The sequence below is a fragment of the Labeo rohita genome, chromosome 13 (genome assembly GCF_022985175.1).
Source record: "Labeo rohita strain BAU-BD-2019 chromosome 13, IGBB_LRoh.1.0, whole genome shotgun sequence".
Lineage (NCBI taxonomy): Eukaryota > Metazoa > Chordata > Actinopteri > Cypriniformes > Cyprinidae > Labeo > Labeo rohita.
The window spans coordinates 31,926,864-31,944,176 of record NC_066881.1 but is presented as its reverse complement, the minus strand read 5'-3'; the positions used below and the strand labels follow the sequence as shown (position 1 = coordinate 31,944,176).

The following is a 17,313-nucleotide window of genomic DNA, read 5'->3' as shown; positions in this document are numbered from 1 at the left end:
TTCCCCCGATCGCTCTGCTCCCAGGAGTTCTGGAGAGAGTGCGCCGGGACGGGGTCCGTCTTCTTTTAGTAGCCCCGTACTGGCCGGCCCAAGCATGGTTCTCTGACCTGATTTCCCTCCTCGATGGCTCTCCATGGGAGATTCCCGTCAGGAGGGATCTCCTCTCTCAGGCGGGGGGCACCATCCTCCACCCTCGACCGGAGTTGTGGAAGTTATGGGTGTGGCCCCTGAGGGGGCACACCTCATAGCTTCTGGTCTCTCAACCGAGGTTGTTGAGACCATCTTCCAATCCAGAACTCCCTCTACAAGGAAACTATACGCCCTGAAGTGGAGACTCTTCACTTCATGGTGCAAACACAGCCAGCAGGACCCAGTTAACTGCCCGGTTGGTACAGTGCTGGAGTTTCTGCAGGTTCGGTTCTCTGCAGGGTTAGCCCACTCCATCCTAAGGCTATTTTGGCCTACCACGCCCTTTTGGGTGGCTCCTCAGTGGGTAGGAATCCTCTGGTTACAGGTTTCCTCCACAGTGCGCTGAGGCTGAGGCCTCTGACCAGGTGTAGCTTTGCTGTGTGGTGATTTGGTTGCTATTCCATAACTTTGAGTCCTCTGTTCCCCCCCTCTATTTGGGGGTCAAGGCTCACTCCTCTCGAAGTATGGCCTTCTCGTCAGGAGTACCCTCTCTGACATTTCAACGCTACGGGTTGTTCCATGCCACTCACTTTCATGAGATTCTCGGTCTCATTTATGCCACTCTGGGCTCCTCTTTTCTCTCGTCCTAGCTGTGCTCAGTGATACACACTAGGCAGGGATTTGAAAGTCTGGCGGTGTGGGCACATCGTTCCGAAGGGGAACGTCCCAGGTTACGTATGTAACCATGGTTCCCCGAGGGAACGAGACGCTGCATCTCGAGCCATACTTCCGGCATCCCTGCAGTGCTTGCTTCTCTATTTAGAAGCTGCCGGCTGCATGCACCGCACGTTCTTTTAAGCTTCCTGGTCTCTACGTCACCCCACCTGTGACGTCTCGCTTCTCCATTGGACTGTATGCACACGTGTTTCAGAGCGTGGTCACGCTGGAGGCGTTCCCCTAGCATTTTCGGACGCAGCGTCTCGTTTCCTCGGGGAACCATGGTTACATATGTAACCTGGGACATTTTTTTTTTTTTTTTTTTTTTTTTTTTTTTTTTTTTTAAATAAAGGTACCTACACTTTTTTCATACCAGAACCTGATAGTGACTCCAGGGAATTGCCTAGGAATAATGATTAAAAATGTATGTGGCATCAAATACAGAATTCTTTATGTTGTGTAATGTTGTGTAATGATTGCAACAGCAACAAAATATTTATTAACCGTCACAAAGTAAGCATCAGACAGTGGACAAACACTTTTTTAAACAGTGTCTTAACTATTTTCTTGTTTCTTTTTTGTAGAAAAATACTGTATGTACTTACTTACTTATTGATTTATGTTTATATCATTCTTATTGTTCTTTGTTCATGTAATGGTCAATGCTTTGGTAATACTATGCAATCATGCCAATAAAGCTCACTTGAGATTACTCAAGCTTTGTGACTTGGCATGTTATCCTGCTGCAAGTAGCCATCACAAGGTATAAAGTTATGGATATGGTCAGCAAAAATACTCAAGTAGATTTTGGCATTTAATCAATAACACTCAACTAGGGGCCCAGGTGTGCCAAGAAAATGTCCCACACATCATTACATTACCACTACCAGCCTGAACTGTTAATACAAGGCAGGATGAATCCACATCATTATCATCAATTACACATTTTTTACACCAAATTCGGACTTTCCCTTCTGAATGTGACAGCAGAAATTGAGCATCTTCTGCACATTTGACTGTTCCCAGTGTTGTCTTCATGAACTGGAGATCCAGCTTATACACAACTTTTAGCAAACATTCACAAATGCTTAAGAAGGAAACACTTTATATTAAAATCCAAAGGAACTTTTTAACAGGGTGATCATAAATTGTTATTATTTTGTCTCATGGAAAATATATATCTTAAAGGCAGTAAAAAAAAAAAAAAAAAAAAAAAAAAATCAAAATGAAAATTTTAATTACTTTTAATTACTTACCCTTTATGTTGTTCCAAACCTGAAGATCTTTGTTCATCTTTAGAACACAAATTAAGATATTTTTGATGAAATCTGAGAGCTTTTTGACCCGCCATAGTCCGCAGCGCAACTGCCACGTACACTATTAAAACAATTCTGCAGTTGTAAATAAAACTGATTATTGGAGTACATTTTACAAGAAAATACTATTTCAGTCTTTCATCTTAAACATCTGAGGTTTATTTGAATGTGTTGCTTGACGGTTCATTGTTATTTGTGAAATTTCTGAGTGAAAATCACTTCAATAGTATCAAAATTTTGATCCAGAATTTATCTATCTATCTATCTCTAATGAATTCAAAATCAACAGAATACAAGTAAAAAAAACTTTAGTCAAATTCAGCTACTTGCTGTGTAAGTGAATAAGCGGTGAACATGTACTAGATAGATGTCTCTGTCCTTTTAATTGCTTTTTGCTGTTTTTGTTTTTTTAAAACATGTCTATAGACTACAGCTGAGCTCACTGATTGTTTGGTCTGAAGAGTCTGAAGTCTATTGTGTATACTTATATGAATGGCATGATAGATATAAAACTTCTCTCTGAGTCAGTGTTAAATTAACATTTACATTGACATGAACCCTTTTTTCTTGCTTCTTGTTCAAGAAGCCATCACCAAGAGTGTTTCATTACACTTTACTACAAATTATACAATTATTATTATTATTATTTTCTCAGACTAAAACACATTGGCCCTTATTCAGTACTGTCCCTTTAAGAGCAGCCTCCGCTTGCTTTTTCCTGTTCAGTACCTTCTTTGTGCACATTGCACGCAGGCACAAAAATCTGTTCCATTTCTGCTGCTCATTTGCGTTATTTTATTATATTCATTAACGTGGTTGACAGTGGAGTGACTGATACCGGACAGTGATTTGACAGCCAAGTTGTGAGTCTAACTCTACTGTATAACTTTATGAATAAAACTACTAGATTTAAAAATGCAATACAAGGTACTGGGCCCAAAGGTAATAAACGTGTGTGTGCAGGTGAAAATATAAATTAAAGGTATTTTCCACACACTACATCAGCAGGTACCAGTTGTTATGGCTGTTTTGTTTTATTTGGTTGTGTAGTAAGTCTACACAAAAGACTTTAATAGGCCTACCACTACTGGTTAAAACAAACAAATACAGAAGACAATGCTGTGCATACATAACAAAGTATGATCTCAACTGAGTGTTTTGAGAATTGTGCAGCAGGGTGTATTTAAAGTAGGGCAAATGTAGGATTATGTGTTTCTGAATTTTACATTTATATGTTTAGTGTTTTTCAGGATGATGCAAATATATAGTGACATTTTTAGAGGCAGGAAATACTGATCATTATCTTTACTTTCATTTTCATTTAGTCATGTTTGCATAGGAGCCACTTCCATTCTACAGGGAATCTTCTGTTGTTTATTCTACAGGGAATCTTCTACTGGATTTGAAAGTATCAAAATGGCAGAACTTGTCCATGATACTCAAAATCCTTTAAATTGCCCAATCTGTCTGAATCTGCTTAAGGACCCAGTGACTACATCTTGTGGGCACAGTTTCTGTATTATGTGTATAAAGGGGAGCTGGGATCGGGATGCTTCTATGAGACAAGCTTACAGCTGCCCTACATGCAGGAGGACATTCAACCAAAGACCAGATCTCCGCAAAAACACTGTCCTGGCAGAAATTGTAAATGGAATGAAGCAGGAATCTCCAGAAGCTAGGCCTGGAGATGTGAAGTGTGATGTTTGTAATGGAAGAAAACTCAAAGCTGACAAGTCTTGTTTAGTGTGTTTGGCTTCTTACTGCAAAACTCACATTCAGCCTCATTACAAGTCTGAAGCTTTCAAAACTCACAAGCTGGTAAATGCTTTCCCAAATCTACAGCAGCAAATCTGTCTTCAACATCATAAAGCACTGGAGATTTACTGCTGTAATGACTGGAAGTGTGTTTGTGTAGTTTGTATGGGGGATCAACACAGTGGACATAAAACAGTCTCAGCTGCAGCCGAAATGGTTAAAAAACAGGTAAGATGATGTGATATGTATTTAACCGATGACCTATCAGAGATTATAGCAAATATAGGCCAAAATTTTAACACAAAATTTCAGGACACAAAAAATTATCAGCATCCTAACATTGTAAAATTAAAAGATAGAAACAATTTGTAGGTAACACATTTAGTCCACTTTAGACATTCTATTAACTATAAATAACTTTGCAACTACATGCCAAGTTCCGTCAAGAAACTCTAGATCAGGGGTGGCGAACTCCGGTCCTGGAGAACCACAGCCCTGCAGAGTTTAGCTCCAACCCTAATTAAAACTCACCTGCCTGTAGCTTTCTAGTAATCTTGCAGACCTTGATTAGTTTGTTCAGGTGTGTGTGATTAGGGTTAAAGCAAAACTCTGCAGGGCTGCGGCTCTCCAGGACCGACGTTCGCCACCCCTGCTCTAGATGGTGCAGGCTGATGGGTTGTTAACACAAACTGATGATATCCACAGCCTTAAAGGGGTCATCGGATGCAAAGTTCAGATTTACATGTTTGAACATTAATATGTGTTGGCAGTGTATGTACACATCTACCCTATAATGATAAAAATCCATGCAGTGGTTTTTAATTCATCTGTAAAAATAATATTTTCAAATCAAGCCATTCTCAGATGCCTGGGCGCTCCTACGATAGTTGATTACCTCAGACCTGCCTTAAATCAGTCAAGTCAAGTCAAGTCACCTTTATTTATATACCGCCTTTAACAATACAGAATTGTGACAAGGCGGCTGTACAGTATTAAACAGGAAACAGTACATCAACAATGCCAAAGGCAACATTAAACACTCACATTATAGGTAAAGGTAGTTAATCAAAAACAATAAAATAAAATGCAATATTGTGTTAAGAAAAAGTGTCCCCAACTAAGCAAGCCAGAGGCGACAGCGGCAAGGAACCAAAACTCCATCGGTGACAAATGGAGAAAAAAACCTTGGGAGAAACCAGGCTCAGTCGGGGGGCCAGTTCTCCTCTGGCCAAAGTTCCCGTGGTCTTGTGCCGACAGCCGTCTAGGTGATGTGGTCTTTAATGTGGATCCGTCTCTGGGGCTCATCTAGTTGATGTGGACTCCGCTGACATTCAGGGCTGTAGAGGTCGTCTCTAGGTGCTGATCCACCATCTGGGCTGGGTTCGGACTGGATCCGGGGGACTGCAGTGACCATCTGATCTGGATACGGACTGGATCTGGTGGTTAATGTGACCTCGGAATAAGAGAGAAACAGACTAATATTAGCGTAGATGCCATTCTTCTGACGATGCACCGAGTACATCGGGTGTTATGGGAAGTGTTCCCGGTTCCGGTTGACCTAATTAGTGCAGCCTAACAATCCTTTAACGGATTTGAATTATAAGAATGTGGATTTGTTATGTGTAAGCAAGGTTAAAGAGATGGGTCTTTAATCTAGATTTAAACTGACAGAGTGTGTCTGCGTCCCGAACATTGTAGGGTAGATTGTTCCAAGGAAGAAAGGAAAGCGGTAGTAGACGTGAATAGAGACGTGAGTGGGAACGCAAATGGCAGGCTAACCGGCAAACGGAATGCTAACGCACAGCGCGGCGTTGCACTGGCGGTTATAGATTAAAAGCGAGCGATCGGATTAGTTTGATGGATAATAACAGAAATCTGGTGGGGAAAAAAGCTATATTTTATCATTTTAAACAACAGAAAGTAATAGTAAAATAGAGATTTCCTCAGAAGAATAAAACTCTAGGGAGCTACAAACGCACACCACTCTGCAACAGGAGACCGGAACCGGAAGTCCAGCTGTAACAGTTCAACCTCCATTGTTTCATGCCAGAGCAGGGATGTAAGTTAGACTTCGATTATCTTCGATTGAGCAATTGAGGTGTTGTGTTGCTGGATGTAATAATTAACGTAGTGGTTGTCATTTACTCCTGACATATGAGCCACTGAAGACGTGGTGGATTACGTTGGTTTGTGAAAAGTAATGCGCCTCCCGATGTACATAAATGCGTCTATGTTCGCGCAAATCATTTGTGATCCAGCTTCACCTACAGCAGAAGAGAGTATAAGGGCTTTTTTATTAATCTCTGCAATCACCTTTCCTAATAACATGCTAGTTACTAAATTTTGTGGCTAAACACGCTAAATGCAGCTAAAGTAAACATGCTTGTCACTCCACAGAGAGAAGAGAGGGGCGGGGTGAGCAGAGCTCATTTGTATTTAAAGGAACAATCCATCAGAACGGGTTGATTTTTGCAGAGCTCATTTTGACAAGTTAAAAAGGGTGTTGTTTTATACTACCATTGAGAATTTTTAACCGAAGTATATTATAAACTTTTCCTTAAGACCCTAAAGATCAGTGTTGGGGGTAATGCATTACAAGTAACGCGAGTTGTGTAATAATATTACTTTTTTTCAAGTAACTAGTAAAGTAATGCATTACTTTTGAATTGAAAGAATATATCGGACTTAATTTTTCAATTAAGTAACGCCAGTTACTTTTTTCCCCATTTACTGATTGACAGGTCTCTTGTAAGGAAATTGGGAGTAAACATGATGTTACTGTATTCTAGACTAAATGTGAACATGCAATAATTCATCTCACTCACAAAAAACTGATTCAGTATTCCTCAAAATGAATAAAAACAGTGAAATGCAAACTCACAATATGACACAACCCTGCAATAATTAAATATGTTAAATAAAACAAATATCCTTTATGTATTTAATCCCATTTTATTAACCAGTGCCTTTGCTGCTGACCTTTGATGATGCAATTAAACCATACTAATAAGCAAAAATTACTTTAGATAAACTAACATTTGTGCTTAAGCTAAAGAGTGATCTTCTGCATAAATGTACACTTTAAAAAATAAGTGTAATTTTAACTGTAAAATTTTGTAAAAACTGTTAATAGGAAGTAAGTTCCCATACTAAATACACGGAAAAACTGTAAAAGATCTAACCAGACATTTCATGTAATTTTACAGTAAAATACTGTTAATTGTATCGTTTTTAGAAGTAAAAAAAGAACAAATCAATGTATAATTTACAGTTGTAAACTGTAAACTGATATTCCCAGAATTCCCTGCATAACACTACACATTTTAAAGTATTTTGTTTAAATAATAATGTTTTTTAATAGTTTGTGTTAACAGTTATGTACATTTGGGCTTTATGTAACATCTTCTGTTGTTTAATGAATGTTTATTGCATTATTTAAGTGTTGTGTGTTACCATGATGGTGTTTTGTGTTTGCGTGAATGCACCTTTTATATACTAGTATATACTTCTGTTTGTGGTTAAGCTACTTGTGATAAGCTTTGATTTTTCATGTGGCTTTATCTTTTTCCACCTGCATTATTATATTGGATGTCAGTATGTGTAAGGTACAAAACAGATTTTAATGGCAGTGTGCATTGTTGAATTTGCTGGTTTACATTTAAATTTTCTTGTTTGTATATACAGTTTTGTACTGTCAAACATACAGTTTTTGGTCATAAATGTGTTTACAGTTTTTTTTTTTTTTTTTTTTTTTTTTTTTTGTATTTTTTGCAAAATTATTCTGGCAACCACAGCTGCCAAAATTATTTTGTAAAAACTACAGATTTTTTTTTTTTTTTTTTTTTTTTTTTTTTTTTACAGTGTACTTTTCTTTCAGCCTGAGGTGAATTCATTTCACTTTTGTAATAAAAGGGCTTTTACATTCAAATTGTTTTTTATTTTAAAAACAAAGAAGCAAGCCCTGCCCAGATTTTCCCAGTAAAGCCCAACATTGCTAAAGAATCATATTAACTTGTGGAAAATGGGCATACATTAACCGCTTTAAACTAATTGGCACAAGCTGATTCATGTTAATGTTTTTAAATGTATTGTTACTGCTTCATAAGTCATTTTAGAAATTGATTCTTATTGATTGCAAATTCATCCACAGGAGGAACTGAAAAAACGAAAGAGGGATTTCAGTCTGAAAATCAAATGCATACGCAAGAAGGTCCACACATTTCAGAATGCTCATACGATTCATAAGGTAAATGTGACTGACAGTTTTTAAAGAGGTTTTGAATGAAGGAAAAGGAAAGTCAAATAGCAGCAAATACTAACAAATCAAACACAACTCATATACATTTATACATGTACAACACATTTTTGTATTGTTTATTGTATTTATTATATTGTATTTGGTTAGAGATTAAACTTATATATGCATATAGTTATGCACACATGTTATGCACACAGTTATGTATATACAATACAAATCTAAACAATTAAAACACTCCAGCAGAAGGACAAAAACAAAGAATTGAATCACTTCAACAGAATACAATGCACTGTGTAATATGAAAATGCCATCATTTCATGTATGATGTACCTGTTTGTGTGTGTGTTTGTATTTAACTATGTGCTTAAGTGTGTGTGTGTAACTCATATTTGTGTGTTTATGTTCTTTTTGTGTAAGTGTGGGTAAGAACAGGCTGCCTACAGTTTGTGACATTTATAACAAATCAATTTCTCACATTAAGCAATGTATTATCTTTTAATTTATAGAATGTTCCACTTTAGTTGAATGCTACAGTCCCAATTTATCTAACATGTTCAGGTAAATTGGCACAGTAACAAAACTTAATATTGTTTAAAAACAGAATGAAGAAACTTGCACCATCATTGCATAAAATACAACATTTCAAAACCTATTATTATCATCAGAATTTTCTTCTAAGCAGCATAGCATAAGCATATTTTTCCAATTTTAGCTGATGTCCCACATTAGTAAGCAAGGAAAGCAGTGTCTCCTCAAAAAAAAATTGGATGAGAAAATAATAAATATTACAAAAATAAAGCATAAAAGTCACTTGTTTTTATAAAGTAACACTGTCAACCCGCTGGGAAAGTTACAGCGGAGGCTTGCTTGCCTTCAGTCCATTGACTTTCAACAGGGAAAACAGTCTGAACTGGTTCAGTTCCCTTCTCCTGAAATTTAAAGGTGACCTACTATGCCCTTTTCTACAAGATGTAAAATAAATCTCTGTCCCCAGTGATGTTTTACCTTAAAATACCCCACATATTATTTTTTATAGCTTGTTTGAGTTGCTACTTTTAATGTATGAGCCAAAACGTGCCTTTTCCGTTTTTGTGTTTGTCCATTTAAATGCAAATAAGATGGTGCATTATTGTAATCTGCATAATTGCAGATTAGCTGTATAATGTTCATAATTGGTCAGACATTTAGTTGATGTTTCAAAGTCACTTCAAAATCATTTCATAGCAGTGAAAGCAAAAAAGCATCTGTTCATCAAATAATTTTGACTGTAGAGATTGTGTTAGATTTTTCAGAAAACAACTAAAAAATGGCTTACTTTATAGTTCATTCTACTTATTAAGGATAAGTATGGATTAAAGGAAGCATTTTAACATCAAAACATTACACACTAACATAAAAACAGTTTCGCTATATTATTATATACTTAGCTTATATATACTTTTCTGGCACAGTGTGTGAGAAGTTTTATTGTCATAGTGCTTTATTGTTTTCTGTGTTTCTTTATGTTGACAGGATTCTGCACAGTCAGTAGTGGAGCACAGTGACAGGATCTTCAGTGAGCTCAGCAGCTATTTTCAGAAGAAACGAACTGATGTGAGACAAATGATCAGAAATCAGGAGAAGAAGGAGATAGCACAGACCAATGAACACATACAGAAACTGGAGCAGGAGATCAGGAATCTGAAACAGGAGAATGATAAACTGAAGCTGGTTAGATACAGAGGATCACATTCATTTCTTCCAGGTATAAAAAGTATAATCTAAAGAAAGTTTTTTTTTTTTTTTTGCCTTTTTTTTAAATGAAATGCTCACAGTGTTATTGATTCTATTCAATTTCAGAATTATTCTTCTCAATCTAGAGAGTATGTTTGCACAACTTCACCCAGAGATGTTAATGACCTCCTGACATTTGAGAAAGTAAAAGAATCTGTCTCAGAGCTGAAAAACCAGCTGGTCAAACTCTGTGAAGAGCACATGGACAAAATATCAAAGAAAGGTGAAGTAACCTTGTCAAGAACCATTTAGATTTTTACATGTATGTGGTGGAGATGAAACAGTATGATATTTTATATCATGATTAGTAAACAAATTGATCACTGTTATCAATATTATAAATCATTAAAATGTGCTGGAAGTGTTCAAAAAGTACTCACACACACTAAAATCATTTCAGTCATTTCAGTTTTACATCAAAAACCAGCAAAGAACAAATAAAATTAGCAGCCAGCGGCATTACGCTGAGTGCCATGATATTATGTTTGTGAACCAAAAAACACAATTTGTTGAGTCATCTTAAAATAATTAAAATAACCCTGCTGCCTTAAAATTTTAAGTTCAGTCAACTAAAATAAGTTTAGTCGACTTGAAATGTTAAGTTGTACTAAGTAACAATTTAGATATTTGTGTTTGCTGAACTTAAAGTAAACGTAAGTAACCCAGCTGCCTTAAAATTTTAGGTTGATTCAACTCAAACATCTAAGTTGTCACTTAGTATAATTTAACATTTCAAGTTGAATAAACTTTTTTTTGAGTTGACTGAACCTAAAATTTTAAGGCAGCCAGGTTACAAATTATTTTAAGTTGACTCAACAAATTCTTTTTTTACAGTGCAGAAAGTACAAATACTGCAATCTATATTCTGTCAGCTTGTGTAAAATGTAACAATTTTAGGTGAAGTGCTAAACAAAACAACAGCTGATTTCACCACAGCATTTGGGATTACTGAATAATTAAACAAAAAAAAAAAAAACAAAACAAAAAAAAAAAAGATAAAAAGGATGCCGTAAAATAATTCATTGTAATATCTGTTTTTTAATAGTTGGTGATGTCCAAATTTTCAAAACCACTAGGGTCCAAGGCAGTGAGTATTATTAATTTATTTAGATTCGCAAATAGATATATCATGATTCAACATTTTGTGCATTTATTCTTCACTCTATTTCTTACTTCTTTTATTATTCTGATATTTCTACGGTTCCAGTGTATTCACCAGCTTCATCTTCATATTCTCTCTCATCGGACAGTGATTGTGAGTATACCATAAATATTGAAGGGATAGTTATCATAAGGACAGTGTTTTTGTTATCACTTACTCTCATTTTGTTCTGTGCATGAAAGATATTTGCAGATATTTAGAAAAATGTCTCTATGGTTTTTCACAGAAGAAATAAAGTCATACAGTTTTGGAATATAAAGTTAATGTTAATAGAATTTTCATTTAAAGTGAACCTTTTAAATTACTGATTTAAAGGCCTATTCAAAAGTACAACATGCTGTTTGAGAAAAATATTATTATTATTCATTATTATAATTATTACTTTTAAGTGGTCTTTGTCTGCTTTAAGTAGCATAAGTAAAATGGCAAGATATGAGACTTATAAAACATTACAACTATGAGAAATATAATCCATTGTAACCTAAGTGGATGCAAGTGGATTATTGTATTATAAACATATCATAAGGTTTTTTATAATGCATAATGCTTCCATTATAATGCCTTAAGAATACTCTTATAAATACATTATAAATAAGGGCTTCATAGAAAGTGTTGCCATTTATTTTTCTCTCTGTCTTTCTTTTTTTATTTTATTATTATTTTTTGTTTTTAAATAAAGGTGTCTACACTTCAGAATGAAGCCTACCTGGGGATATCAGGAAATTACCTGGAAATAATTATAGAAATTTGTCCAATATCAAAAACAGACATCTGAATTCTTTATGTTGTGTAATGTGTCTTTTGATTATTCACGTCAATGTCAAGGTGGTGCTAAAGCTAAAAATATTGTCATAACAAAGGTGATCATATTTAATCTCATATGGTTTAGATAATATGAGTTTATTTATGTATGTAGTAAATGTTAACAGAATTTTAATTTCAGGAGAACCTGATTTAAAATTATTTAAAGGCCAATCCAACAGTACAATTACATTTTTACCAGCTTAAATTACCAGGTTTAATTAATATAATTTCTAATTGATTTGCAGTCATGTCGTATGCCTGTTTTACAGTGGCTCAGAAAATGGTCATCAGATTTTAGAATCTTTTTTTTTTTTTTTTTTTTTTTTTTAATTTTGCTAAATGTATTAATGTATTCATTCAACCATAGTTATTCATTATGAATCAATGATTTGCTCTTTCTAATTTACTTATATATAAAGGCTTACTCCTAAAACCATTAATTTTGTTTGAGGGAAATTGGGAGTTACGATGACTGTTAAGTTCAGGCCTACATAGAATGTCCTAAGATTATAGAGTAGGCCTACAATGAAAAGTTTATCAACACCAAAATTGATGACAACCTGTCTGCATCTCCCAAAGAACCTTGTTACAGTAGTACATTTATTTTTTTTGTTTTTGTATAGATAGATTATAACTTACTTTCATCTTTTTTTCTTCTTTACTGCACAAACGTACATTAGAATAACAAGCAATATGGGTTTACAAAACATTACGCAGGTGAGGTTTGTAAACACCGGGTGGTGCTATAACAAAACATATCTTCATAAAACGACTATCTGAAGCATGCTACTCCTGTTAAAAACATATTCTTTATTCAAACAGCATCTGCACAAATCAACAGAAGAAATAATAATTACATTTCAGCAGTGATTTCAATAGTAAATGGCCACTAAATGTACTATTTCTGTATCTTTGAATTGTGTGACAGCTGGCCATCAGGTTGTGGCAGTTCTGTAACAAGTAAATTAATATTTTTAATTGTAACTCAAATTTTAATTGTAAATAAAAAAAAAAAAAAAGTTCTTTAAACTGCATTCAGTTTCCATTTCTGCCTTGAAAAATTCAAAAGTAACCCGACTTATGAGGATGCAGTAACTACCCTGACCCAGCAGGAGGAGCAGGTCAGCACACGGTCATCCATCATGGTGGGTAACGACACAGACGACACGTTTGTGTTTACATTACAACTGTATCACTTTAGAACGTGCCTTGATTGCGAAACGCACGCAATATTTTGGAATGAAAATATGGAATTCTTGCTGTATTTAGTGCTGCTGATCAAATGTAATTCAAGTTAAAGAACAATGTCACTCTATGTTCACACATCCACTACAAATCACTTTGTCAGCAAAGAGGAGCATCATCTCATTTTCAGGTACTTTGATGCAGGATGTTACATTGACTAGAAAGTAATCTCAGTTACTTTTAGAAAGAAACATTTTACATATGTTTAATATTCTATCTATCTATCTATCTGTCTATATATGCCTCAGGTCTGGAAAAAAGGCTGGTCAGTCATAAGTGTGTGTACATAGAATTTTAGACTTTCAAGATCTTAAGTTTGTGCCAGCTGTTTTTTTTTTTTTTTAATCTTTAAGTCTTGCTGGAGTGTTTATTTGACTTACCTGAGGAACTAATTACTAAAGAGGAGAAATCCTGTTGGGAAAAACCACTGTTTATTGAAAAAAAAAAAAAAAAAAAAAAACTTTGTTGAGAGCTTGTAAAATACATGCTATAATCATACTTAGTTAAAGGGAGTTTCCACACAAAGATGAAAATTCCAACATTTACTCACCTTCATGTTGTTCCAAAATTGCATGACTTTCTTACTTCTGTTGAACACAAGAGCCAATTTTCTGGAGAATATTGGACCTCATTGACTTGTATGTATAGACAGAAGCACTCAGAACTGAGATTTTATTTTGTGTTCCACAGAAGTAAGAAATGCAGAAATGAGGACTGATTTTAAGTTTTTGGATAATCTATTCCCTTTTTATGATGTGATAGCATGAATTGTCTGGCAAAACTTTGTGTGAGTAAAAACAAGTCTTGTTCTTTCTTCTTCTTCCTTTTAATTTGAAAGATCTTGAATGTCAGCTACATGTGCATCATAATACTATGCTGAATATGAATATAACATTTTCTTTGTGAAGCTGAAGTCGTTTGACATGATTTTAATAGTTTTCTTGCAAAAAGTAGTCAGTTTCAGAAAAATAAACAAACACAAGGGGGGTCAAACATTTATTTGGCCTAATCGTACAACATCTTATTAACACCTGGAAATGTTAGCAAAATAAAGAGTCAGAAAATGTATGTACAGAGACTTAACAGAACAAAAATATATATTTGATATAAGCAGTGGTTTAATTCCCCTTTGTCGTAAACTTTGAAATGTGTAGCTGGATCTGATTAAAACTGAAAACATCATTAAAAACAGACTAAGACTAAAACCTATTCACTCGCCCAGATCTTCTGACACCCTACAGTTTTCAGGGCTAAAAATTGGAATGTAGAGCTATTCAAACACTTTTAAAAAAGATTTTTTTTTTCTTTTTTTGTAGTTTTACATTGTCCCGTAACCATCTCCTAAGAGGACAATTTGTCATTTCACTCATCAGCCCTGAAAAATCAAGGATCGGATGAAGTTTAAAAGAGAAAAATGACTGAAAAGACTGTGAACAGGGAGCCACGCTCTTCCATCCGCTGCTCTTCCTCTGAGGCGGAAATTCCATCAGTCGTTCCAATCCTTACACAGAGCAATTCCCGGCCCGATTCCCAAAAAAACGCTCTTGATGTGCGGCAGCACGGAGCTCACTGACACCGAAACCGGAAAAACTGTGAACTAGTGACCGTTATCAGCAAAGGTGGTAAAAGAAATCGGTTTCTCTGTAGTATTGCTGCAACTTTAAGATTGTGGCTCAAGTCTCATATATTTATATATATTTATATATATATTTATATATTTCGATCTCAAAAAGAAAAAAAAAAGGATAAAGATAAACAGTCTAGGTCGCCACAGTGAAGTGAGGTCACTCTGCAGCCGGCTCCGGGTCCGAGGCTGTGGTGGGTGTGGTCTCTTCAGCAGGGGCGGGGGTCTCCTCAGATTTTGTGGGCTCCTCTGTGGGTGCGGCTTCTGTTTCCTGGGCGGGCTCTTCTGCTTTAGGCTCCTCCTCTGCTTTGGGCTCTGTCTCCGCCTCCGCCTCCGCCTCAGGTGCCGGTGTCTCATTGGTTTCTGCCGCAGCAGGCTCCTCCTCTTTGGTTTCCGTAGCAGCCTGGCCGTTCTCTTCAGGTTTGTCTTCACCAGTGGGCGTGGTTGCAGGCTCCGCAGGCTCTGCTGCCTCCTCGCTTCCCTTCTTGTTCTTCTTCAGGGAAATGCCCTTGAATTTGAAGGAGTTCTTCAGTGAGAACTTCTTCTTCTTCTTGGTTTCCTTTGCAGCTTCGCCGTCGGATTTGGCGGCTTCGCCTTCGGTAGCAGGCGCGGCTTCGATGCCATCTCCCGCCTCCGTCTTGGCGGCCTCCTCCTTGGCACCCTCCGCGGTTCCATTTCCGTCTGCTGCCACGGCTTCTCCATCTGGCTTGGTGGATACGTCGCCGTTGGTTTTCACATGGCCATTTTCCTGAAGAGAAAAGCAGAGTGAGGGAAGATAAGCCAAATGCATGTTGGCACACACACAAACACACTGGAGAAAAGCAAAGGGGTTATGCTTGTAAATGCTTGTTTTTATAGTCATAGTAAATAGTGAATGCTTACTTTTATAGTGTAGTTTATAGCACAATGTGTTAGCCATATTTTCACAGCATATACCACTCATTTTGATCCAATACAAAGTACTTTCAAAGCCTTTATAGTGAATATGTACCTCTTTTTCTATTTATAAATAAATATTAAAACCACTAGTTAAAAAAAAGCCTCAGTATTATGCAAAAGTAAACATCAAAATACAGCAGTATTAGAAGAATTAAGATTTAAAGATCAGTCTAACCATCAATGTAGTGCCTAAAACTTAAAATAGCCAAAAACAGAAAACAAGAACAGCTTAATAGAGGATATCTACAAAACAGTATATTTTTCATGCAAAAAAGACTGTATTTAGTTGCATTACAAGACAGAAGCAACACCCAGAAACCCAAAAGCCAAAAGCAGAAGTATAAAGTGTAATACACACTGCGTCCACTAGAGGCGATATTGATCCACTAAATATAATCCACAGCTTAGAAAACCAGCCACTACCAGAGAGAACAAAGAAAAGGGAGACAGCAACCCTAAAACGATGTTTAAAACAACGCCTCTCACTAAAACACCTCTTTTTTTCTTGCATTTACGGAAAATCGGACAACTAGCCATTCAGAAGATTTCTCAACCGAGCACTATAGCCTTGAGATACGGTAACTTGCTCTGTGCCAGTATTGGGGTGTTTAAATCACATGCATAAAGATATGCAAAATAATGTATTGAGTTGATTAAAGAAAAGAGCTCTCTTATTACATTTGGAGGGGGATGGGCACATATGCATTAAGGGGGATGGGTAGAATGATTATTAATGAAGTACCAAAGGAATGGTCCATGCATTCACACACGCAGACACTCACACATGCATTGCATTGTTTGCAGATCAGCAGAAGCGCTCTGCATCATTTGCATGCAGCTCTGCAACCTTTTGTTCTCAATTCGGGTTACTGCCAGTTTCAGCGCCAACACACAACCACACAGTCTGTTCGATATCTAGCTAAACGAACTAAAATGTGTTTTAAAAAGACATAAAAAAACAAAGATAAAAAGAGAGAGGTTTAAAACAGATTTTCCAACTCAAACCCTCAAAATTAAAATAAAAGGGTATTCAACACAAAATCCTCCATTAGAACTGAAATGATATTGTAGCCATAACCAATTTGATAATCAAAAAATGTAACACAAATTCAAATATTAAACTGTAAAATGTGTATTGTTAGATAAATGGAATTATAAGAAGGCAAAAATAATTGTATTGATAAAATCCCATTCAGATATATCAGAAAGCTGGTCGTTCAATCACAAAAGTGCTTGTAGATCCTCACCTGACCATTGGCTTTATCAGCCACGGCTTTTCCGTCCACTGTAGCTTCACCTTTAGTCAATTGAGCTCCCATCCTTCTTTGTGTCTTCTTCAAAGTGTTAAAAATGAAAATAAAGGGAGGAAAAAACCCAGAGGACCTTAAATTCAAACCCACACAGTAGAGACGGCAAGCGCTTAGATTCCTGGCGTGTTTTTTAATCTGCTGTGCTCAGCAGACACAAATAAAGGCTGCTCTCTGGTAGTAAATCCACACGGCTCTGCGGGGAGAGCAAACTAAGAGTTTCACAGCTACAAGTGTGAGTATTTGTCTACGTGACTCCACCCAGCAGCTACGCCGCCCAATCT

General features: G+C 36.3%; 3 protein-coding genes across 3 annotated transcripts in view; 2 read left to right on the top strand and 1 right to left on the bottom strand.

Moving 5' to 3' along the window:
- LOC127175222 (tripartite motif-containing protein 29) overlaps window positions 1–13,478 on the top strand; it is a 68,979-nt gene extending 55,501 nt beyond the window's left edge. The window contains exons 4-7 of the mRNA XM_051126162.1: window positions 10,015–10,171; window positions 10,994–11,035; window positions 11,156–11,203; window positions 11,790–13,478. Coding sequence (XP_050982119.1) covers window positions 10,015–10,171; window positions 10,994–11,035; window positions 11,156–11,203; window positions 11,790–11,809 — 267 coding nt within the window. The 3' untranslated portion in view covers window positions 11,810–13,478. The remainder of the gene's footprint in view (window positions 1–10,014; window positions 10,172–10,993; window positions 11,036–11,155; window positions 11,204–11,789) is intronic.
- LOC127175361 (E3 ubiquitin/ISG15 ligase TRIM25-like) lies at window positions 2,890–8,127 on the top strand. Its single transcript, XM_051126393.1, has 4 exons — window positions 2,890–3,025; window positions 3,488–3,980; window positions 4,078–4,145; window positions 8,068–8,127. The coding sequence occupies exons 2-4, from the start codon at window positions 3,579–3,581 to the stop codon at window positions 8,075–8,077; spliced, it is 480 nt and encodes a 159-aa protein (XP_050982350.1). The 5' UTR covers window positions 2,890–3,025; window positions 3,488–3,578; the 3' UTR covers window positions 8,078–8,127.
- A 660-nt stretch (window positions 13,479–14,138) lies between the features above and the next one.
- marcksl1a (MARCKS-like 1a) lies at window positions 14,139–17,242 on the bottom strand. Its single transcript, XM_051126391.1, has 2 exons — window positions 16,970–17,242; window positions 14,139–15,531 (listed from the first exon to the last, which is right to left on the bottom strand). Exons 1-2 carry the CDS (start codon window positions 17,039–17,041, stop codon window positions 14,944–14,946), a joined length of 660 nt encoding a protein of 219 aa, XP_050982348.1. The 5' UTR covers window positions 17,042–17,242; the 3' UTR covers window positions 14,139–14,943.
- Window positions 17,243–17,313: the final 71 nt, after the last annotated feature.